This window comes from Micromys minutus (genome assembly GCF_963924665.1).
Source record: "Micromys minutus genome assembly, chromosome: 25".
Taxonomy (NCBI): domain Eukaryota; kingdom Metazoa; phylum Chordata; class Mammalia; order Rodentia; family Muridae; genus Micromys; species Micromys minutus.
Window position 1 is genome coordinate 37,711,197 of NC_137960.1, and position 24,907 is coordinate 37,736,103.

A 24,907-nucleotide genomic window follows, 5' to 3' on the forward strand; every position below is an offset into this window, starting at 1 on the left:
ATTGAGGTTCCTGGGTTTGGAGTTGGAGGACCATGAGGAGAGAAGAAGTGGAGGGAGAAAGACGCCATGGGGTAGGTGAGGCATGAAGACATGGCCATGAGGCCAGCCAACTGAAGCTAAGAGCTGCCCAGATGGAACACGGAACGTTCTAACTCTGGGTTACTGATGGGGAAGTAGATCCTAATATCTGGTTAAGGCTTATTACAAGTATAAAAGATGTGTGTCTTTTTCCTTTGAATGATCAAAGGTGGGGTAGAAGCCCCTGACTGAGATAAATATTTTCAACAACAGGATGGCTTTGGTTGAGGTCAAAGGTTATAATGGAGACTCAATCCTTTTACTTCACCTTGTAGTGAACTTGAAGCAGCTCTAAGAAGCAAAGCCATGAAATACTAACAAATCTGAAAGATCCAAGATACTAAGTAGGGCTGCTGATGCTGGAAGGCCCAGGAAGACATGAGGCTCAGCCTTCCACCCAGGACACCACAGGAAGGAAGCTAAGACACACGCCATTGGAGAATGATGTATGGAAACTGGCTCTAGGTGGAGAGGTGCTTCCTCAGCCTAGTCTTCTGAGAGGAGGCAGAGCAAAGGACATAAGCTGGAGCAAACCAGAGTCACAAGCATGCACCTCTGGGTGCTAAGTGCAGTCGGCCTGAGGAAGTGTAGACATTTCAGCTGTCCCCAAGTGAACAAAGCTCCTCTGGCCCGTTGATTTCCTTTATCTTTTTTTGGAGCACAGATGTGTTCACCCTCCAGATAATCTTGACTGTCACATAAATCAGATGGTTAGAAAGTCCCATTAGTCAAGCAGGCATACACAGGCTACCTACCTCAAGAATGGTCCTTTTTATCTTTTCCCAGTTTTAAAACATGACTTAGATGTGTTCACAGACCACACTGTGTCCTGAGATCTAATGTCTCACAGGTTTATTTATTGATTTAGAAGTTTTCTTCTAAAGGTGTGTTTTATTATTTTATATGGATGTATGTGTACCATTTGCATTTCTGTTGCCTTTAAAGGTCAGAAGAGAGCTTCAGATCTCCTGAGACTAGAATTACAAACAGTTGAGAGCTGCCATATGGGTGTTGGGAATCAAACCAGAGTCCTCTGCAAGAGCAGACAGTTCTCTTGACTGCCGAGCCACCTCTCCAGCTTTATTTTTCTGGTTTTTATGAGAAAGATCTTTCAACATAGACTTGGCCGTTTTGTAACTCACTGTGTAAACCAGGAAGGCCTTGAACTCACAGATCTGCCAGCCTCTGCCGCTCAAGTGCAGGAATTAAAGGCACATCTCCCATAGCTTTATTTTTAATTTAAAAAATTGTTTTTTGAGATGAGGTCTTGTGTAGCCCAGGCTGGCCTTGAACTTAATGTATAGCCCAAGATGATTTTGAAAACTCACCTTGAAGCACTGGGATCACAGTCGTATGCCACCATGCTTGGTTTCATGTGGTGCTGGCAATGGAAGCCAGGACACTGCACATGCTAGGTAAGTACTCTGCCAAGTTACAGAGCCACACATTATTTTAACTATACTTACTTAATTATACTTAGTGTGCATGTGTGTCTCTCTGTGTGTGCACGTGCGAGCACGTGTAACACTGTTGGTCCCAGGGATTGACTGGATCATCAGGCTGTTGGCAAGGGCCTTTAGCTTTGACATATCTCTTTGCAATCCATCCTGTCTTAACTAAAACTTAAAGACAATCTGGTATAATTGTGTGTGTGTGTATGATGTGATAGGACGGGTGCAGGTACATGTGGAGGTCAGAGGACAATTTTAGGAGCTGGCTCTCTCCTTCCACTGTGTGGTCCGGGGATTGAACTCAGGTTGTCAGACTTGCAGGACAACCATTTTACCCACTGAGCTACCCGACTGGAACAAATGTTTTTTAACTTCAATAATTTCTTTTCTGTTTTGGAGATGAGGTCTCACTGTAGTGCTGGCCTCAAGTTGCTGATCCTTCTGCCTCTACCCCCCAAGTGCTAGATTGCACCTGTCTGCTATGGTGCTGACCACAGCCGGTTTTTACAAAGGCGATGTATCAGAATGACCTGGGAAGGCTGTCAAACACCCTGTGTGGCCTCCTCTGCCCTCTCTGTAAGAGAATCGGTGCACAGCCACGCACAGCTTCCCCGTGGGTGCTGGGGACTTGATTTCACAGTAAGCACTCAGTTGCTGAATCACGGTCCCAGCCCCTACCCTCTTTATAACAACACACTTGCCAGGGACTCTGTAACTTACATAATGCTCACGATGGCTCAGAGTTCTAGAGGCTGGGAAACATAAGACTTAAGTGTGCGCCTTTCTGCTGCATCATGATATGACAAGCTCCACATAGGGTAGGAAGTTGTGCTTAGAGATGTTCCGTGTTGTTCAGTGCTTCACTGATGCTACGGTTTGATTGGGCCCCCAAGAGTTCATATGCTAGCAACTGGATTCCCCAGTTGACATGCCAATGGTTTTGGAGGGAGACCCTTTACGGTTGACCAGGCAAGGTTGTGAAGGTAGGACCCCCATGATGCATTAGAAGATACCTAGCTAGTGAGCCTACTTCTTCCAATCACACAATGCCCTTCCTCTCTCAATAGTTCTTTCCTTCCACCATGTGCGTTCTGAGGACCAAACTCAGGGCATCAAGCTTGGGTTTGCGCGGTTTAGCAATGAGCATCTTTACCTGCTGGGCCATCTTGCTGGTCCTCACCATTTATTCTCGATATCTAACACGTTGTGTGGAATAAATGCACACATTGGTGAACGAATCATTTCTATCCACTAATGGCAATCTCTCGGCTTTAAACATCATCCCTTTTAGCCCACATATTTAACTTAAAAGCTTTGTTATTTTCTATGTGTATGGGTGTGGTGCTTGCACGTATGTGTGCAAAGCCAGAGAGGGTGCTGCAGATGGCTGTGAGCCAGGATGTGGTTTTGAGAGAGGCTCTCACTACATATCTTTGGCCAGATCAGTTTCTTTGTAGTTCTTTGTAGTGTCTTTGTAGTTAGGGTGGCCTAACTTACAGAGGCCTGATTGCTTTTGCCTCCAGGGTGCTGGGATTAAGTCTGTGCCACCATGCCCAGCCATGTTTCTTTTATGACCAGTGACCAGACTGTGAAGTACTCACACACTCTACCCACCTTAGTGTAGTTCAACCTTCCTTTTTCTTGAGCCTAGAATAGAAAAGAAGAAATTAGTTTCTAGTTCTGTTTTTGTTTTTGTTGTTCTTTTAGTGAGTATCTAGTCTTCTGCTTCTTAACGAGTACAATCCCTAGGGCTGGACGACGGTTCAGTGGCTAAGAGCATGTACTGCTCTCCCAGAGCGCATGAGTTCATGTCCACAGATCCACAGGCATCTGGAACTGCAGGCCCAGGGGCAGCCGCCCCTCCACCCACATGCACCTGCCTCGCCGAACATACTCATAGTTAGAAAGAACAGAAACATTAAAAAAAGAACAACATTTTTCTCCACACTCCCCTTTTTATCTAACATATATTGAACTATATATTTATTCATATAGTCAGTGGTATCTCTTTGTATATATAAATATATATGTATATTTGAAGAGCTCTTTCAACTTCTGTTTGAAATTTATACATACATACAAATAAGTACATATGCATACATTATACATATGTATGTATATGCATACACAGCAGACACACACACACACAGAAGAACTTGGGAAGTTGGGAAAAAAGAAAATAATCTGCATTAAGGTCAAATTTGCTTCAAATAAAAAAAGATTAAATAAAAATTCAGATCTTCAGTCTGTACTTGAACTTTTTATTTAAAAAGATGTATGTGTCTGAGGATTTTGCCTGAATGTGTGTCTATGTAACATAAAGGCCAGAAGATGATGTCAGATCCTCTGGGGCTGGAGTTACAGATGCTTGTGGGTTACCATGTGTTTGCTGGGAATCAAACTCAGGTCCTCTGCAAGGGCATCCAGTGCTCCTAACTGCTCAGCCATCTCCCCAGCCCACTGATTTAAAGAGCTCTTTAGAGATCTAGGATTTCCAAAGGACTGTGAATAGTTTGCACTTAGTACTAAGATATAATGTATTAATAAGAATATGGGTCTATTCTCAAAGGTATTTAAAAACCAGGCTACTGTCTGCTCAGATACTTTATATGTATCTCTTTGCTCATAAGAATATTTTCTAAAATAAAATAATATCTATACTAAAAACCCTTCCCTTTGGGTGTAGTGGCCCATGCCTTTAATCCCAGCACTTAGAAAGCGGAGGCAGGTGAATCTCTGTGAGTTTGAGGCCAGCCTGGTTTACAGAGTGAGTTCCAGGGCACAGGCCTTGATCAGATGAACGGTTCTGGGATGACTTGTCAAGACCTCAGCAATAGCAGTTCTGTTCCACACTTGGTCCTTGAACTGGTGATCCTCCTGCTTCAGCCTTCTGAAGCAATAATCCCTCTAATGCTAGGATTACCAGCCATGTGCCATCACGACTTCCACACTTTGAGTACTTCAACTCCTGGATGTTTGTTTGGTTTTTAGACAGGGTCTGGTGTGGGCTGGCCTTGTAGTTGATGTGATTCTCCTACCTGTCTCCAAATGCTAGAATTATGGTGAGCACCACCAGCCTGTCCTAGCTGACTCCAGAGTTCATTTGGGACCGACGGACACTCTTCCCATTGTCCACTCTGTCCTTGTTCTTAATGATGGCTATGAACTGTTCAGGCATGCATAGCACTTTGTTTTTCTTAGAGACAGTGTCTCGTGTAATCCAGGGTGGCCTCAGACTGGTGTTGGTAGCTGAGGATGGCCTTTGACGCCTTGTTCTTGCCTTGGTACCTCCCAAGGGTTGGGATTCTAGTTGTGTGCCGAAAAGCATGGCAGATCTTTTCTAAATGGTGCACAAACTGCTATTTGTCTGGCACGTTCCTATTGTTAAAGCACCCACCACACCCCACCAACACCCGAGGGTTCCTCACCACTGGCTTTGTCTGTTCTGCGCATCTCCTCTTCTTGCCTGCTCTTAACAAGCAAACTGTGTAAAAATGTTGTGAGGGGCACTTGTTGCAAGCCCTTGCCTTGGGTTGTAAGGTACACGGTCAGTCTGCTTCCCTACAGAACTGTTCTCCTCCATACTTTGTTTATGCACCAATCACCACAGAGCTCCAGCACCCTGCAGCACTTACGATAGACACATGCTATTGCTTGTCCCACGCACCCCACCCCAAGCCTCTTCCTTTCACCCAGTAGAGATGTCCGTACTGGTCAATGGGCTCTGAAAACAGAAAGGAGCATCTAGAGCGCACAGCCCAAATTTTGCAGTAAACTGTGACTACTGGACTGTGACCCACATTGCTGTCCATTTTCTTGTCTTTCTTTCTTTCCTTTTCTTTCTTTTTCTTTCTTTTCTTCTGGCTTACCAAAGGATTTACTATGTGGTCCAGGATGACCTAGAACTTTTGATCTTCCTGCCTCAGTCTCCTAAATATTGGGCATATGCCAACATACTTGGTCTGAATACTATTTTTATTTGGTTTCAGCAAACATCTTAGCTCTATAAAACTATTTCACCCTTGATTGCTTAGCTTGTATGTAAAAGGATCATATTTCAGAAAACAAATATGGTAAATATTTAAACATTTAGATATAAATAATACATATATTTCCAGTTGATATAATGTATCACACACACACACATGCACGCACGAGCGCAGAGGAAACATAATTCTTTTATAAAAAGCTCTAGAATTTATACCCCTATACATTCTTGAGAGTTAGAAACAAAGAGCACACTCTAGCTTTGTTCTTACATGAATGGCCCTTAGTGCTGCAGTTAGTGAGCGAACACTCAAGTAGCAAGTGCTTGGGCCACACTGGGCCCAGCCATCAACAGAGCAGATGAGGTCTCTGCACTCACTGCTCATACATGTAGGAACCACACAGTATTATTTTACACAGGCTTCCTTCACAGAAATTTCCCGCTAGAGCTTAAGCTCCAGGGAAATGCTCTTTCTTGTTCAGTAGATTAGTGTCTGAATGAATGGAGGGATGAATGTTTTCTATTTATATATGTTGCTTGTGTACTGTCTATTCAGGAGACTGAAGTAGCCTACGGTCTCTAGGAAAGCTGAGGGACTAATATAACGTTAACAGAGTCCTTACTGATGCTTTATGTGGTATGTGTGTATTGTGTATGCATGTAAACGTGGGTGTATGTGGCCATTCTGCACATATGTGGAGGTCTGACAAAGGGTTTCTCATTCAGCTAGAAGCCGTTTTGGGCCAGGCTAGCTGGGCGGAGAGCTCTTGGGCTCCACCTGTCTTCTCTTTGCTGCAGTTACAGGCACATGCTGCCACACGGGACTTTTATGGATGCCAGGTCCTCAGACCATTACGTTTGTAGCTCAAGCGCCATCTTACTAACTCTAAATAAATGTTACCCCTTTGTCTAATGTCATGTCTTCATTTTCTACTCACAGGTAGGTAACAGGGAATCTACACTACCAACTCTACAAACCAACCTCAAAGGCTTTGTTTAAGCACAACAGGCAAAGGGGGGAGAGGGAGCGATCTAGCACCTCTGATCAGGAGCTTCTAACTTAGATTGCTGAGATGGATGGTGGAAGAGGATGACTTGAGCTCATTCCCATGATACCCAAGGCGGAAAGAGAGAGCTGACTCCTTTGAGCTGTCCTTTTTCTATGTGATGACACATGGATGGTGCACACACACACACACAGGTGTGTACTACATAAGTAGTGTAATATAATGTAACTAGTGTAAGTACGTAAATATAAAAATTAAAAAAGAGAGAACACTGAACAGATCAGGCAGGAGTTTCTAAATTCTGGGCTCCCTCAGGTTCAGGGCTGGTGGTTTTAGAATCACCCAGGTTGTGTGTGAAAAGCAGAAATCCCTAGTCCCCTGTCTGTGTGATACTGATTTGTTTGTGATCTCTGGCCTGGTCTACGCCTAACATCCTTTCCAATTTATGCTGATGTACATCAGTGTTGCCTGGAGAGAACTAGGACCTGAGAACGCAGCGCTGTAGTGTTCCCCTTTTCTGACACCTGCCACTTACCAAGTGTACTTCTAGCAGAGCAAGACTTTATTAAAATAACTTTCTCATCGGGGCCCAAACTGGGCTGACAGGAAGTCAGGCTGCACTCCAGCAGCCAGCCCTCCCTTCACAGCACACAGTTCCCTGGGGCCTTCATTAGGAGGGTCTCTGAAGAGGCTCCCAGGTCTCCTCGCCTCCTGTCTCGGAGCTTCTTTCCAGTCCAGGTCACAAGCAGAGCATGTAAGGTTTCCCATCGTCAACTCACAGAGAATGGAGTTTGAACCTTGGCTCATCTTTTAAAAACATGAAAGCAGACGAGGGAACGCTGCGGTGCTCAGGGCCCAGCAGCACTGCTCCATCAGCTTGGGCGAGCACTGAAGACAGCCTTTCCTACAGGAGCACTGCAGGCCGGCTCTGAGAGGCAGAGGGGAGGGCGTGGTTCACTCTCAGGGTTATTCTCAGGTCTGTGAGGACCATGGCAGGCAGGTTCCTGATGGTAAGTGATGGATGCACAAGTGCTCTTAGGCTTTCTATAGGTCAGGTGACCAAGGATTAGACAGCATAAAAAAAACTGTTTCCAGTTTCCAACTACTATGGTCTGTACTTGAAAGCTGTATATTGGGACACCATTTCTTTCTAAGTATACAAAAACTAGTATTTTACAATGTGTGTGTGTATGTGTTGTGTTGTGTTTGCAAGAGACTGGCCATCTTTACCCATGAGGCTACTTTCCCCAAATGCTATTCTTTATGTCTAACTTTGTATCTTAGGCTGGCCTTGAACTCACAGCAATCCCCCTGAAGCTTTTCCAGGCTTGCAGTGTGGGGACTGAACCCAGGGCAAACAAACAAACTGAGCCACCTCCCCAGGCCAAAAGGCATCTTTTTAAACCTCCAGGAAAAGTTCTCTCCTCTCCTCCAACTTTCTTCTCCTTTTGTGATAGATTCAGTCTAGAACCTCCTTTAAGCTAGGGGGCTCTGTCCCTTAGCTCCGCCCCCAGCACTCCCCAACCCAACCACATGTCATCCGCCCATCTTTGCTGGGTTGCTAACACAACTGCTCTTTGCATAGTCTTCCTTTCTCCAGATGCTATTCGGATTAAATTATAGATATGGTGTGTGGTGATTGTTCACCTCTTTCAAAACCTTTTTACTTTCACTTATTTTTGTGTGCATATGTATACCAGTACGTATGTGTGCTTGCTTGTCTGTATGTATACTAAATCTGTTCAGTACTTATAGAGGCCAGAAGGGGGTGTCAGGTGCCCCTAAAACTGAAGCTAGAGGTCATTGCTAGCTGCTGCAAATAGGTGCTGGCTACTGGCCCAGACCCCTGCAAAAGCATAAAGCACTCCCAAATGTCTCCAGCCCCTGAGGCTCGCCTTAGTGATACAGTATTTTCCTTCTAAGAATGCAGCTTTCCTCTGCATAGCCACTAACCCACTGTCACATCCAAAACTGTCATTCACTATAGGTAATATTTATATATTGATATTACAAACATTATATTTAATGTTATTAAATTAAATATATTAAAATATAAAACTACATAAGTACATTCAATTTTACTTTTATGTTGTGTTTGGGTGTTTTTCCTGCATGTACCTGTGTACACAAATGTACAGTGCCCTCCAAGGGAGTTCAACAGGGAGGTGGGTCTCCTAGAATGGGCACTAGGATGATTGTGAGCTGCCATGTGGGTGCTGGGAACTAAACCTGGGAAGGTCCTATATAAGAGCAGCAAGTGCTCTTAGCTGCTGAGCCGTCTCCCAACCCCGCATACTATTACAGTTTTATTTTTTCAGACAGTGGCGAGTAGGCAAGACAGATACACAGGTGACTTTTTTTCCCTACGCAGCACAGTCACCAGTCTCTTTGGTACTGAAGCCAGGCATGACTACTGTTTCCCTTTGGGCTTAACAAGTCATCTGTAGCCTCTGTGCCCTGCAACTGTTTACTTCTCTACTACCATACACACATTTATTTATTTGTTTGTTTGTCTGGTTGGTTGGTTGGAAACAGGGTTTCACTGTGTAGCCCAGGCTGACCTCAAACTTGTGATATGTCTGCCTCAGCTTCCAGAGAACTGTCAGTCATTTGAGTGATCAATAATTACTCTAATAGTTACGCCTCTTCTCACTGTCCCAAAATGCCTGCAAAAAAAAAAAAAAAAAAACCCAAAAAAAACCCCAAACAAACAAAAAAACAAAACAAAAAACCCCAACAACAACAAAAGGAAGAAAGGATTCTTTTGGCCCACAGTCTGAGGGGCTCACACTCTTGAGGGTGCTGTCCATCAAGGCAGGGAAGGAACAGCAGCAAGCATGAGGCAGTCGGGAGCAGATGAATGCTGGACTCTGCTGGACTTCAGCCATGGACTGGTGCACCTACAGTTGGGTGGGTCTTTCTACCCCAAGTGACCTGATCTAGCAAGTCCCTCATAGATATGCTCAGGGTTTGTTTTCATGATGAATCTAAATCCCCTGAAGTTTACACTCAATAGTAATCATTGTCTGGCTATAATAATAACCATACTTTAAAAGTTTGCTTTTGTACTGGGAGAAATAGCAATTATCCCTGGGTTCCTTATAGAAAGCAAGGCCCATTTTGTTTTGCTTTTTGAAACAAGGCCTCACTTTAGCTTAGGCTGACTTAGGGACTCAGTTTGTAGTCTAGGCGGACTTCAAACTTGTAGCAATCCTCCTGCCTTAGCCTCCTGAGCTAGGATTACAAATGTGTCCCATCACGCCCTGCATGGAGAAAACACATCTTCCTGAAAAGCAATTCCCTGTGCGTCTGAGAGGCACCAGGGGAGAACACAGTGCATATTTAAAAAGGAGGCTCAAGAGGGCATAGAGCAAAAGGGGAAGCACATCTCCATCCTTCAGCAGAGTGGTCTGGATACGGGGTGAGACAGAAATGGACCACATCCCCTTGCCCCAAAGTTAGAGCAGTGCAGAGTTGTGGCTGCCAGGCTTTCCCATCACAAGACTTGAAAAGTGGCAGAATATGGGGGAAAGCCTTCTCCACGCTGTCTGAACTGCTCTTTCTTATTAATACAGCACAGGAGGCACCTGGCAAGTCAACCCCACTCAGAGCTGAACTGCTGGGCTATCATCATAGCATTTCTTCACCTGGGAACGGGAGGGAAGTACCAATGCTGCTGGAAACAGTTTTCCATATTCTCTCCTGGGTCACTGGGAGGAAGCAATGCACAGACATGGGAAGCTACAGTGACCAGACCTTAAGAGAGAAACCCTCTGTGCTCAGAGGTCTTAATTACTTCTAGCCACATGGTTTCTATGCTTTTGAAACTCTGGGGAGACATGAACTTAAAGTTGCCCAGTTTGACCAGGGTAAAACAAACAAAAATCTACTGCAGCCTCAGAATTGCCATGAGCAAGAAACAGGGTAACCACAGGGGCATTTGCTGAATAGATGGTCCCACAACAATGGCCACCAACCTGCAGGGTGCACCTCAAGCTTGCTGTGCTGAACCTAACAGGCTGGCTGTCCCATTTCCATTCGGCCTCCTGTCCCCAGCTTCGGCTGCTCGCCCCAACTGCCCCTCATCCATACCTGCCGGCTCTCCCTTTTCTTTCCATCTTACAGTTTTAGCTCAGACCCATTTTTCTCTGAACTTCCTGAACTTTCTAGCATCAGCAGGTGCCTGAGAGTCTTAACTGGTCTCTACTATTTCCTTGTTCCTCAAGTCCCATCAATGTAACCACAAGGTCTTGATGCTATCTGGCTTAAAAACATTCAATGTCTGCTTTACAAGTACTGGATTGAGTTCACAGGCAACTATCCTGCTTCTGGTTTTGTGTTTTTTAATTTAGTGACATTCATACAACATAAAACTCACTACTTTAACCACCTTAAGTGAATCAAGTCACGGGCACGTGCTCCATTCTCCGGGTTGCACAGCCATCACTCTCAAGTTCCAGTCGTTTTTATCCCTGCAAAGGAAGGATGTGCCCTAAACGGCCCCTCTCCATTTCCCGGCCTCACAGTCCCTGGCAACCATTAATCTGGCTTCTGACTCTGGATTTGCTCTTGTTGGTATTGTTTATTTGTTTGGTCATTTTAAAACATTCATTCATTCATTCTTGCGTATATGAATGTGTGCACATACCACACCGAGTGTGTGGAGGTCAGACAAAAGCTTGTAGAGGTGGGCTATGTTTCTCCTTCTGGCTTATAAATCCTGGGGTTTACATTTAGGTTGTTAGGCTTCTTGGCAAGGGTTTACACCATGTCTATACAATGTATCACATCAACATGGAAAACCATGGTTCTTTTGTTTCTCTCTTGTCTCTCCTCTCTCGTCTCTCCTCTCTCTTTCTCTTCTTTCTTTCCTTCCTTTTTCTTCCTTCCTTCCTTCCTTCCTTCCTTCCTTCCTTCCTCCCTCCCTCCCTCCCTTCTTTGAGACAGCCATGTAGCCCAGGATGGTCCTTAAACTTAGTGTGTTGTCAAGGAAGGTCCTGAGCTTCTTTTGATCCCCCAACTTCAAGAGTTGGGATTACAGGTATGAGCTACCATTTTCAACAGCTAAATTTCTTCAAAATACATTTATTTATTTATATTTTTTGATTTTTAGGTTATTTTCTATGCAGGGTCTCTATGTAGTCCTGGCTAGCCTTGATGTCTGCTTCTTGCCACCTGGGTGTTGGAATTAAAAGTTGATCACATCTGGCTATGCAAAGTCTTTTAAATATAACTAATTATTATTTCAGAGCCTTCTGCATTTGCTTTTTTATTATTACCTATGCTTTCTACATTTTATCCAAATTAAACACTTAAAGAAAGAAAGAAAGGAAGGAAGAAAAAAAGGAAGGAAGGAGGCCAGAGAAATAGTTCAGTAATTAGGAACAATGACTACCCTTTCATAGTCCTGAGTTTAATTCCCAGCACCCACATGGAGGCTCACAGCAACCTGTAATGGGATTGGATGCCCTTTCTGGAGTGTCTGAAGACAGCTACAGTGTACTCAGATATATTTAAAAGAGAGAGCGAGAGAGAGAGAGAGAGAGAGAGAGAGAGAGAGAGAGAGAGCGAGAGAGAGCGAGCGAGAGAGAGAGAGCAAGAGAGAGAGCGAGAGAGCGAGAGAGAGAGAGAGAGAGAGCGAGAGAGAGAGCGAGAGAGAGCGAGAGAGAGAGAGAGAGAGAGCGAGAGAGAGCGAGAGAGAGAGAGCGAGAGAGAGCGAGAGAGAGAGAGCGAGAGAGCGAGAGAGAGAGAGAGAGAGAGCGAGAGAGAGAGAGAGAGAGAGAGAGAGAGAGAGAGAGAGAGAGAGAGAGAGAGAGAGAGAGAGAGAAAGACATGGTCTTACTGCCTGGCTTTGGCTGACCTCAAACCTGTGGCTGTCTCCTACCTCAGCCTCCTGAGCACTGTGATTATAGGTTAGTACCATCACACCTGGGTGCTTGCTTGTCTCTGAACTTCCTGCATTTACGCCCAGCTGTGCCGCATTTCGTGGCTTTCCTTCCCGGGAAACTAAGAATTCCCCTCCCTTTATCTTCTGAGTGCTGGAATTCTTTTTATGATTATTTATTTATGTGGGTTTGAGACAAGGTCTCAAGTAGCTCAGGTTGACCTCAAACACCGAGTAGCTAAGGAGAACTTTGGGCTTGTGACCCTCTTGGCTATACCTGCCAAGTGCTAGGGTTACAGGTGCTTACCACCATGCCTAGTTGTATGTGGTGCTGGGGACTGAGCCCAGGGTCTGGCACATTGCTAGGCAATTTCTCTAACAACTGAGCTACATCTCTAGCCCAAGGTGGGATCACTTAAGAGATACTTCAATTCAGAAGATATCTAGACTTACGGCATAATCTGAGGTCATTCAAACAGTTCTTTCCAATGCTCACAAAGAGAACAGTGTTAACAGTATCTCCTTAGAAAAGCCTCCACTAGTGCAGGCATGATGGCATGTACACGTAGATCCAACACTGGGATCAAGAACTGAAGATCATTTACACAGCCAGCCTGGGATGCATCAGACCGTCTCAATCAATCATACACACTTCCTCCCCCACCCCACCAAGAAATGATCCAAACAATCTTAAACAACTAGAATTTTACACATGCAGCTAATGCCGGTTCCTAATGTGTATCTCTTTCATTTAAGAAACCGAATGTATCATTTTTATGCACAGCTGACTTATCTAGCAGTCTTTGTTTTCCTTTTTGAATAAAAAGTAACAGCATGCTATCCAGGGACAAGTGGGTACAGCTAGCAACGGGAATGTGTAATACACTTAAGCTATTTTATGGCTGGTTATGACAGTGTCAGAATGTGGCAAGCCTAAGTGACATTTTAGTACTTTCAGGAACAGCCAAGAATATAATCATAACTCTTATTTCTTCAGGTGACTTATAATGGCAGCAGAAAACTAGCAGGATCATTAAAAATAAAGCTTGCTGATCTGCAATAGCCCCTGGATGCCCTGAGAGAGTCAGAGCTCTGCAGGTCTCTGAAGGATTCACTTTCTTTTGTTAAAGTCAAAATGAAAACTTGGTAATGACTCCCCGGTGAGTCACCCATTCGCTGAGTGGAGTCTCACCCAATGATTACCTTTCAGCAGCTTACATTTACGTTTAAAATCAAGGTAGTGAGGGATCTGTCCAGTATGAAGACAGTGCTCGGCAAGCTCTCAAGCTGTTATGTGGCCCAGCTCTCTGTCCCTAACTGTCTCCCGTGAGGGTGTACATGCTTATGGCTCAGGGGTTGGCAACACAGTATCGATCAATGGATCAATCATTAGCATAGCTGAAGGAGGCTGAGGAGGCAGAGCCAGATACAAACCCCCAAGGTACTTGTCCTTCTAGCTCACACTGCTGCTGAACAAGTACTGAGAGAAAGGAATCTTGCTTCCCTGACCAGTCAGTTATCCTCACTCTATGCCAAAGAGCCAAGTACATTCAACATAAGTGTTTGTACATGGCAGAAAGTAACTCTACATGTGGTAATGAGATATCACACGGGTCTTCCAGCATCACGGAAAGGAATTTCTTCTAGATGTGTTTATTGAATGCGGACGGCACTTTACCATCTATGTATGTGCATACCTTTGTGATGAAGGCCTGCAGAGGCTGAAGGGGCGTCAGATCCCCTTGGAACCACACTGAATCACCATGGAGGTAAGGAAAGCATGCTGGGTCCTTGGCAAAACAACAAGTGCTGTCATCTTGACAGTTCCCTTTGTCTCTCTCTCTCTCTCTCTCTCTCTCTCTCTCTCTCTCTCTCAAATTTTTTATTTTTATTTTATGTCTATGAGTGTTTCCTAGCATTTGTGCGTCCAGTTCACAGGAAGTCAGAAAGGGTATTGGATCTCTTCGGACCAGAGTTTCAGGTGATAGTGAATCACCAAGTGGGTGCTGGGAATTAAGCCCAGGTCCTCTGCAAGAGCAGCCAGTGACCTTAATTGCTGAGCCATCTCTCCAGTCCAGCCTTTTCTCTATCATTTATTTTATTTTATTTTATTTTTGGGACAGGCCTTACTCTGTAGCCCTGGTTGTCCAGGAACTAGCTATGTAGACCAGGCTGGCCTTAAGCTAAGAGATACACTTACCACTGCCTGCCCAGTGTTGGTATTAAAGTCATATGCCACTATGCCTAGCATTTAAATGCATTATTTTTAAGTTTTTAATTATTTGTTATTTTGTAAGTAAGCACATGCAAGTGTGTTGGTAAGAAGACAACATATGGAGTGCTCTCTTCTTCCACCCCAAGGCCTCGGGATTATTACTCTTGGGCCTGTCAGCAGACACCTCTACTGCTTAGTCACCTTTTCAGTTCCTGTGTAAGGGTTAGAGATATATCTTCTTCCTAGATTGTATCTCTTACTTTAAAAATGTATGTTTCAGGTTCATCTGAGAAACTAAAGCATACTTCAGAAAGACCCAGTCCGATGCCATAAATACAGAAGAGAATCCAAAGGATATGAGAAGGTCACAGAGGGTGTGGTTATAGCTATACAATGGTGCAGAAGCCAAATCGGGGCCCAGGCCTAACCACTCCTGTCCTCCATGGGCACTCTGCTTATACCAATTTGACAAAACAGGACTGCCACCAGCCTTCCCCAGAGACATCCAAAATTCACGGGCACTCTTTAGATCCCCCCCCCCCACATGGGTGCCTATTCCAAGCACCTGTGTCCGGATTAGTATTAATTAATATAATGAATTTGTTAGAATTCTGTAAGGATCTTGCAGTCAAATTCAAAACTGGAGGAAGACAGAGTAATAGAAAGATAAAGAAAATAATAGAAGGGCAGGAGCAAACTGGATACTAATGAGGAATCTCTTATGTACAAATCCTGTGCACTATCTCCAACTCTGGGACATTCACAGATCATTATCTTATTGAGGTTTATGTAAACATGTTATCATAATCTAGATGACTAAGATAACTTAAATCGAGAGTTTTTAATCTGAAGAATGAGGCCCTCGCATGGGAAATTCATTTTGAATTTCTCTTCTCTTTGCCAGAAACCCCTTCTTCACAACTCGGACAGGAAAGCTGGTGGGATAAACAGCAAACACCAGTCTTTCCCAAGGGCTGGGGACTTGAAGTGCCCACAGGGTACGTGGGTAGAGGGTGGAAACCACTTGCTCACAGCACCACCTCGGTATGTGCTGGCCTCTACACAAGGTTCGTCTGAGCTGAGCTGATGGTCAAAAGGCATGTTTTCCTAAATGTTTTCCCTTTGAATCTAAAAATTCATCTGGGGACAATGGCTTTGGTTTTAGGACATTTCACCAACGATTTAGGAAACTCTGGACCACTCTTGTGCAGATTTACAATTTTGAGTGTCTGCAAAGAAAACCTGAGCGTTGACACGACTTTCCCTAAAATATCTGCATTATGTCCTCATAAATATCTACCTCCTGGGGAGAGCCGCTAACTTTCATTTAGCTCATTCAGTGTATCTTCTCAACCAAATGTAAATTTGCAATGAATTCTAAGGCAACCCAATTAGAGTTAGGAGCACCATCTGTGTGTGTGTGTGTGTGTGTGTGTGTGTGTGTGTGTGTGTGTGTATTCAGCTCAGCTGTTAAAAAAAATATCTCACACACACATACCCAAGTAATACAATGGTCAATGTAAAATATGCTGTTCTATACATTTCACTGTCTCATACTCAACCCATCATTTTTCATGTTTGTTTCTTTGTTTTGACACTGGATCTCAGGAAGCTGGGGATGAGCCTCCTGATCCTCTGGCTTCTACCCTGGGAGTCTAAGCATAAACCATCACACAGTGCTCACAAAGTTTTAAATACATCAATTTAAAATTTTCTTCTACAATTAATATTTTAGTATATATTTTGGTGTGCTTTGCCCACATTTCTGAAAGTTTTCTTATAACTAGTTCCTAGAAGTGAAATTAGATTATAGTTTTAAAATGGAAACAAATAGAATAGTATCTAAATGCCATGCAGTATAAAACTTCTAAAAATTAAAACAAAACAAAACAAAACAACAACAACAACAACAACAAAAAAAAAACCAGCATCCCATAGAGCCCAAGACATCATTCTCTTTAGTCTGTTCTAGTTTCAAATATTTCTTGTTCCTGGTTTTAAAGTTGTAGACATTATCCACTGATGTATGGAAGAGATTCTTAAATCTCTTATGTGCTCAAACCCGTTTCCTCCACCTTCCTTCTATTCAGTCCTACTCTTCCGGTTAGGCCCTACTCTGGTTGGTGTCAGATGATGACTATTATGTTCAATCCCTGAGTGGCCGCAGTCTGCTGCAAACCCTACAGTCCTGCTCAGAGGCCCCTCCAAGCGCAGGAGGTGTCTTCCCTGCTTCCCAGGGAACTGCTTCAGAATCCACTGCTCTCTGGTGGTTTGGACACAGAGAAGGGAGTATGGCATTAACACCCAGTGCAGGCTAAGAAGACGACCACATACCAGTCCTCATGCACATCCGCCTGAGAAGGTGCTTAGCCCTGGGCTGAGACTGGAAAAGGCTGGAGAAACTACTGAATGCAAAGCCAAGTCTCAACAAACTAGGAGAGAAAGGCAAATGTAGGCAGGAACTGGCTGGGGAAGGGCAAGAATGGGAGCGGACGGCAGTGCGGGCTGACTGTGGGCTCCCTCCCCAGGTGGGCTCCATGGACTTTGATGATGGCTCTGGAATGCTCCTCTTTTTCCTCTCATTCTGGTTCAGTGAACCTACTTTTATAATTTTGCTTAATTATTTTTGAATAAAATGGTATTTGTATCATTTCATAAACAAAATCTATTTCTCATAAAATATCCAGGACTTACAATTTTATGCTACATGCATATTACTCTCTAAGCCATATGGAACACTGTGATTATATTTCCTTTCTTACATTTTTCATTTCACTTTACAGTAGGCTAATATCCCATGTATTCAATGTGCAGTTTTAGTTATTATGTCGTTGGTTTGGGGGATCGACCCCAGGGCCTCCTACATGCTAGACAGCACTTTAAAACCAAACACATCCCCAGCCTTCTAGTATTTTTACATTCTGTTTCGAGACAGAGCCTCACTAAGTTCCTCAGGTTGGTCTTGAGTTAACTCTGAAGCTGAGGTAGGCTGAAACTTGGGATCTGCCTGCTTCAGCCTTCTGAGAAACTGGGATTCCAAGCCTGGCAAATGTTGCTATTTAATCTCTTGGACACTCTTATATAGAAAGATGAGGTAGACACACCAGAAGAGGGCATCAGATCCCATTACAGATGGTTGTGAGCCACCATGTGGTTGCTGGGAATTGAACTCAGGACCTCTGGAAGAGCGGTCAGTGCTCTTAACCACTGAGCCAACTCTCCAGCGCCCTCCCACCCCCTTTCTGGACCATCTTTCTAACCCCAAATCTTTTTCTTTTTTTTCCAGATAGCATCTCATGGGGCCCAGGCTAGCCTCAGATTGGGTAACATAGCTGAGAATGACCTTGAATTCCTCCTTGCCCTGCAAGCACAGGGTTGCAGGTGCACACCCACATAGGCCATCAAGCATAATGGATAACTTATCAGTTCCAGTTTTTACTCTTAGAGATACTTCTCCAGGGGGCGGGGCAGAAGGCTCAGCAAGCATGAGGACTGCGGCTTGGACCCCTGGGGCCCGGTTAAGGCTAGAGGCAGTGAGGTAATCTCTTACCCCAGAGCTCCTGTAGGGAAATGGAAGGCAGACAGGACACTACCTAGAAGGTCCTGGGTGGACAACACAAAGCCCTTCCTCCAATGGAAGCAAGGACTGATACCCGAGGCTGCCCTTTGACTACACATGTGAGCTATGTCACGTGTCACTGACATACACCAACACACTCACACACACATGTACATCACACACACACACACACACACACTTTTAAAGAAGGGATTTCTCCTGGAGCTCTGCCCTCTGGTCTCAGTGTAGCCAGCACACACAGCCACTGGCCCAAACCTTGCTAGCGTGACACACAAGGAAGCGTGGTACTTAGGGATCTGGACTGATCCTGTAGCTGACTTGCTTGGGATCGAGTCATGGAAATACTGTGTGACAGTTCAATAATGACTTCATCTTTCTGTGCCTTGGACTCCTAATTGGTGTGGCTATTGTAGCCTTGGTATTGCTCATGTCTGTGTCTAATAACCTATGTTCTGTATTTTGTTTTTTTAAACAATGCTGGGGCTGAATCCAGGGCTAGTGGAGACCACTGAGCCATGCCCTCAGTCCCATCTCCCATCTTGATGGAATACATATTGCGTACTCCGAGGAACAAAGACAGGAAAGAGAATGTTTCTGAGATCCTCTCACGATGTTCCTTCTTCATCCGCGTAAGCACAGGGAACGTCGGATGCGTTCCATGCCCAGCTTCTGAGTTGCCTACGGCAAGCTTCGTTTGTTTTATTTTTAATCTATTTTTATTTTATATACAAACAATTGGACTGCATATATATCTGCATTTCGTGGCTGCCCGGTGACCCCAGAGGCCAGCAGAGGGTATCAGGTCATTGTGAGCCACCACGTGGGTGCTGGGACCTGACCTGGGTCCTCTACAAGAGCAGCAAGTGCTCTTAACCATTGAGTGACCTCTCCAGCCCCACAAATTTGTTCTTACTAAATAATTTTTATGTTTTATAACCTGTCTTTTGTTCTGGGGTTGTCCTTTTTCATATACTACCTGGGCCAGTTTCTTAGGCTTAATATTGCACATATTGTGTCTAAAAATGCCTGCTTCCTCTCAGTGCCCCTTTGTCGGTTTGCTTTAGGCTCCCTCATTCATGACTCAGTCTTTTCTCAGCGTCCCGCTGTCCTCTGTTCCATATCCTTCTCCAGGGAGAGGCAGCTAGAGAACCTGTCATGGACTTGCAAAGACTGGTCACTGTGGATGACTGTCCAATCGATGCTGACTGAGGGGACCCTCAACTGCCACCTCTGCCGTTCTTTTCTCTGTGGTGACAGTTTCCTAAGACTGGATCTTCCAGTTCTCTCCTTGGCGACTATGAGGGACTTTGAGCTGGCTCAGTACAGGAAGAGGTTAGCAGACGGGGAACTTTATCTTTCAGAGTATAGATCCTCGCTTAGGCGCTGTGCATTGCATGGCTACATCTACAGACCAGTATAATCATGCCAATTACAGCCTGAAGTTAAATAAATACCACAAGATTCTAAATGAAAAAGTAGGAAGTTTTTGTACCAGAGTTTCTATACTAAGATAAACCAAATAGTTCCCCTTAATCTCCTCGGGCCCTTCCAAAATGCTGGAATTTTACCCAATCCTTGCCCCTCTACTCTCCCCACTTCTCCATGCTCCCCCACCCTTATGGCTTTGATAATGTTGCAAAATGGGTGTTTAAGGTCCAAGTTTGTTTTAAAATAACCCAACAAGCTGACAGACGGAGCTCATGTTATTCTGCAGCTTGCACTGGAGTCTACAGATGGGAAATTGCTGTCAGTTAAAGGGTAGTGCTATTACCATGCCCAGTTTCTGAAAGTCGTTAGAAAAATATCCCCAAAGTTAATTAGCATTCTCAACAGGCACTAGTGCTGTATTACGGTAGTTCACAAACTCAACGGAAATGTGGCCCCTAGCTTATAACTAATATTTTACGTCTGAAACATAGGTTATAAAGAGTCTCATCTGTAAAGAAAGCTTTTTTTTTTTTTTTTTAAATGGCTGATCTATTATCTTTAAACCACCATGAAGTAGGAATTTTGTTCTAGGATCAACTAAATAATATCAAAAATAGAAGTGATTTCAACTTACCTCTCCAATCTGCTTCATCCACAAATCTCTTCCAAGAAACTCCTGATGTAAGACTACAGGTGCTGAGTTTAGGTTGAATGTCTTAGAGTCACTGGTCTTGTCTTTAATAAAAGGCTGGAGGTCAGAATGTATCTGGAAGGAGAGCAGGAGGAGAGGGGAGTATGACACATCAATGAGGAAGCTCCAGTTACACAGTGCCTCCTGCACTTTAATTCCATTTGGTAAGCACGTGCACATCTGGATAACCTAGCAACAAGCTTCTCATCTTCAGCCTCTTCTCCTTTAACTTTCAGTTAAAGGTAGAGAGACTTAACTGAAGAGATAATATATACAACTAGTTTATAAAGAACCCAAGTTTTAACAAAATATGAAAAATCTCATCTGGAAATTACAAATATATATATACAGACAGAGATATACACATATATAGAGGTACAGAACACAAACACATATAAACACACACACACACACAGGGACATGCATATATAGATACACACAGACATAGACACATACACATATAAACACATACATGTTGTACTGGCTGTTTTTGTGTCAACTTGACACAAGTTGGAATTATCACAGAGAAAGGAGCCTCAGTTGGGGAAATGCCTCCATGAGATCCAGCTGTAAGGCATTTCCTCAACTAGTGATCAAGGGGGGAGGGCCCAGCCCATTGTGGGTGGTGCCATCCCTGGGCTGGTAGACCTGGGTTCTATAGGAAAGCAGGCTGAGCAAGCCAGGGGAAGCAAGCCAGTAAGCAACATCCCTCCACGGCCTCTGCATCAGCTCCTGCTTCCTGACCTGCTTGAGTTCCAGTCCTGACTTCCTTTGGTGATGAACAGCAATGTGGAAGTGTAAGCTGAATAAACCCTTTCCTCCCCAACTTGCTTCTTGGTGATGATGCTTGTGCAGGAATAGAAACCCTGACTAAGACAAATTGGTACCTGCATAGTGGGGTATTCCTCTGACAATCCGACCATGTTTTGGGGAGGACTGTGGAAGGACTTTGGAACTCTGAGCTAGAAGAGCCATTGGGATATTAAGAGTTCTGTGGGATGTTCTGCAGGAGCTTGGAATATAATGTTAAGAACAGTGCAGAAGATGGAGGCCTGGCTTGTGAAATTTCAGGGGGAAAGATTAAAGACTCTTATTAGGGCTGTTGTTGTTTTGATTGTGAAGATTCTGTGGTTTTGGTTAGCTGGGGCTGAATAATCAGCTGTGATTAACAAGATACCAGAACTATTAAAGTGAAATCTTTGCATTACTGGGATGTTTTGTGCAGGAATACAAACCCAAACTAAGAAACATGTGTTTTATGTGTGTGTGTAAATATATACATGTGCACATACATACATAAACATGTATGTGTTCCTGTGTTATATGAGTTAACTAACATCTGAAAGTATAGAACTGAAAAATTTTTTGAGACTGAGTTTTCTATTATGTAGCTCTGGATGTCCTAAGTTAATGAAATTTTAAAGTTAAACAGAGACAACCACAAAGCAGCTGGCTTTGTTTTGTTTTATATTTCACATGTCACTGAAAAGAATGAGTTATTAAAGTACTCCTCCCTTCTAGCCTCTCCTACTCTTGGGAGTGTTCTCACTTTTTCTTAATAAATTTATGCTCTAGCTTTGATTAAAAATATTAAATCATGAATTAAAATCCAAGCTTTCAACTTTCTACAGTATACCTTCAAATTTCATTAACTTTTCAATATTTGTTTCACATAGGAGCTACAAGGGGACTGTAACAAAAATAAAATACAGTCTACCATTCTGTGAAGGTGATATTGCATGTTATTGACTGACATATTTCACTGGCACCATAAACAACATCTGTCAAGATGTAAAAGCAGCTTATTGAGTGCCGACGGCTTTCTGTGGACATGCAGCACAGTTCGGCATGCAGGGGACAGGGCGCACCTTGAGACTCATGGCCATGTGCTTCCCGTACTGGAACGCCATGTTCTGCACCGCAGCTCCATGCTTTGCTAACTCCATTGCCGCCTGGCAGCTCTTCGCTAGCAAAGCACAGTGGGACAGGAAAGTCCGCTCCTTCCAGGACGACATGCCAACATTTTCTGCGATAGAATTTTCCTGAAAGGGTAAAAAAGGCCAAGATGAAAAGGCTCTGGTGGTATACAGTTGCAATCTCAGTAACTGAGAGGCTGAGGCAGGAGGATTATAAATTCCGGGCTAGACAGGGCTACAATAAATAAAGAAATGAAACAACGTAAGGACAGACAGGTAACATTCCTACTTTTGCAATAAGGCAGTGGCCAAGCTGACTGCTTCATCTTAAGCTTGAGAACCTCTATAAAACACAAGAGGAGACAGACATGTAGAAACTCTCTGGTCTGACCTCTGCTTATACACCATCAGTTCTTGAATGTTACTGAGTGTTCTGAAACATGAGGGTCCTACTGCACGTTACTGTAATGACAATAGTAAGGCACCATGAAGACAGGGCACACTGGGAAAACTAAAATTACCACAAACAAGAAGATACCTGAACATGGTAGCAGGGGACAAAGTTCATAATTACCATAATAAATCATAACTAAAACGAATCAGAAGGTGTACAGACAAGCCCACCCCCAGCAACATACTTCTTCCTATGATTAGACTACACCTTCTGTGGTGGGCTGAATAGGCATGCCCCCCCCCCCCGCCCCCAACTCATGTGTTTGAGTGTTGGACCCATAGGGAGCTGCACTATTAGGCGGTGTGGCCTTGTTGGAGTAGGTGTGGCCTTGTTGGAGTAGGTGTGGCCTTGTTGGAGTAGGTGTGGCCTTGTTGGAGTAGGTGTGGCCTTGTTGGAGTAGGTGTGGCCTTGTTGGAGTAGGTGTGGCCTTGTTGGAGTAGGTGTGGCCTTGTTGGAAGAAGGCTGAAGAATGTGGGGGGCAGGCTTTGAGGTCTCCTATGCTCAAGTTACGCCCAGTGTGACAGTATTTCTACTGTCTGAGGATTAAGATGTAGAACTCTCAGCTCCTTCTCCAGCACCATGTCTGCCTGGATGCTGCCATGCTTCCTGCCATGATGATAAGGGACTGAACCTCTGAACTGTAAGCCAGTCTCAAAAATGTTCATGGTGTCACTTCACAGCAATGGGAACCATAATGAACACACCTCCTAATGCTTTTCAAACAGTTTTATTCCCTGGTGATTAAGCATTAAAATATATGAACTTATGGGAACCGTTCTTATTACAACCACCACGGGCAGGAATAAAAGAGGGGGAAAGAAGACTAGCAAGGGAAATCTTGGAAAAGGAAGGCCATGTAGTGTTATGTGAGTGTGGAGTGGGGTAGGGCGAACAGAAACACCGAGCTTCAGTCCCACCTGGTAATATCAAGACTTGGTAATTAAAAAACAAAGTGGGGCTCAAAGGATGGCCTCATGGCTCCAGGAGTTAAGAGGACTTGCTATTCTTGCAGAAGAGTTAAGTTCAGTCTCTAGCCCTCACACTGGGTGGCTCACAAATACCTGTAACTCCAGCTTCAAGGGTTGGGGGCCTGTACTTACACACACACACACACACACACTTAAAATAAAATGTGTTTTGGACGGGCAGGCAATGGAAAAACCAGAGACTTCAAAAAGTAACTGAAGCGCATGCAGAACTTCTCTGTATTTTATGAAAAAGTCCAAGCCAAGCTGGATTTTCTAGTAAATGTATCATTTTAGAGAAAATAAAATCTGATCTGTGTTTTAGTCTATGATAAACTCCAAATGGCAAAACCAAAGCAAACCAAACCATTATACAATCCTAAGACAAATGAAAATCTTCACATGAGAAAAAGGAACCCCCTCAGCCCCTTCTCACACGCCTACCTCCCAACTCCTGGCGCCTGTGCTTATATAGCACCAAGGGCTTTAAAGACCAGGTGGAATTTAGCATTCTGAGATGAAGGATTAACGGAGTGGGCGACGTGGACTCTTACTTCTTTGTGTCAGGGTCTCATGTAGCTCACTATGTAGCCAAGATGGCCATATCTCCTTCATCTCCCGGGTGCTGGGATCACAGCTACGCACCATCAGGATCCACCTACATGTCCTGGTAAGAGTGCCATCAGAACAGGGGCTAGAAAAAGATGACACATTAACAAGAGAAGCCATGGGTTCACATGAGCTGTTGGATCTGAAGCAACAAAGGTTAAAAACTAGCAGAGGCAACTGCATGGGTTTTCTAGAGAGGTGTCCAGAAGGAACACATTTCTGTCACCTTGATTTTGTGACTTAACACACTTGGCTGGTGGAGTTGGGAACTAGGCAGAAAAGTTTGTATATCTATCAACATTGTTAATGTATTTGCTCCATGACCTAGGAATTACACACCTAGAAGTCACTTTATGTTCTGCACACATGTACAATGAGGGTCACAGTCTTTGATCATCTAGCTGCCACAGTGGATACCTTTAAAAAAGCAGAATCCATGATCACACTGGCTCGTACAATGTCTGCGTGGCTGGTTTCTCACTGCATTGCTTTCTGCTCTTTCCTTCCCTCCAACACTCCACCCACTTCTCTTCCCTTCGCCTCAGCTTCAAACAGCCTTTCTTTGATACTGCTGGGCTCCTCATATATTCATTTGATGAAAGATGCATTGCCTGTCTCCTTCATCAGAACAGAAGATCCAT

The 24,907-nt window shown here is 44.1% G+C and overlaps 1 protein-coding gene across 1 annotated transcript in view; it reads right to left on the bottom strand.

Moving 5' to 3' along the window:
• PDSS2 (decaprenyl diphosphate synthase subunit 2) overlaps positions 1-24,907 on the bottom strand; it is a 200,636-nt gene that overhangs the window by 23,913 nt on the left and 151,816 nt on the right. Inside the window, exons 5-7 of the mRNA XM_080938452.1 lie at positions 22,191-22,364; positions 20,266-20,397; positions 3,144-3,176 (exon numbers count right to left, since the gene is read on the bottom strand). Of these exons, the coding sequence (XP_080794578.1) occupies positions 3,144-3,176; positions 20,266-20,397; positions 22,191-22,364 (339 nt within the window). The remainder of the gene's footprint in view (positions 1-3,143; positions 3,177-20,265; positions 20,398-22,190; positions 22,365-24,907) is intronic.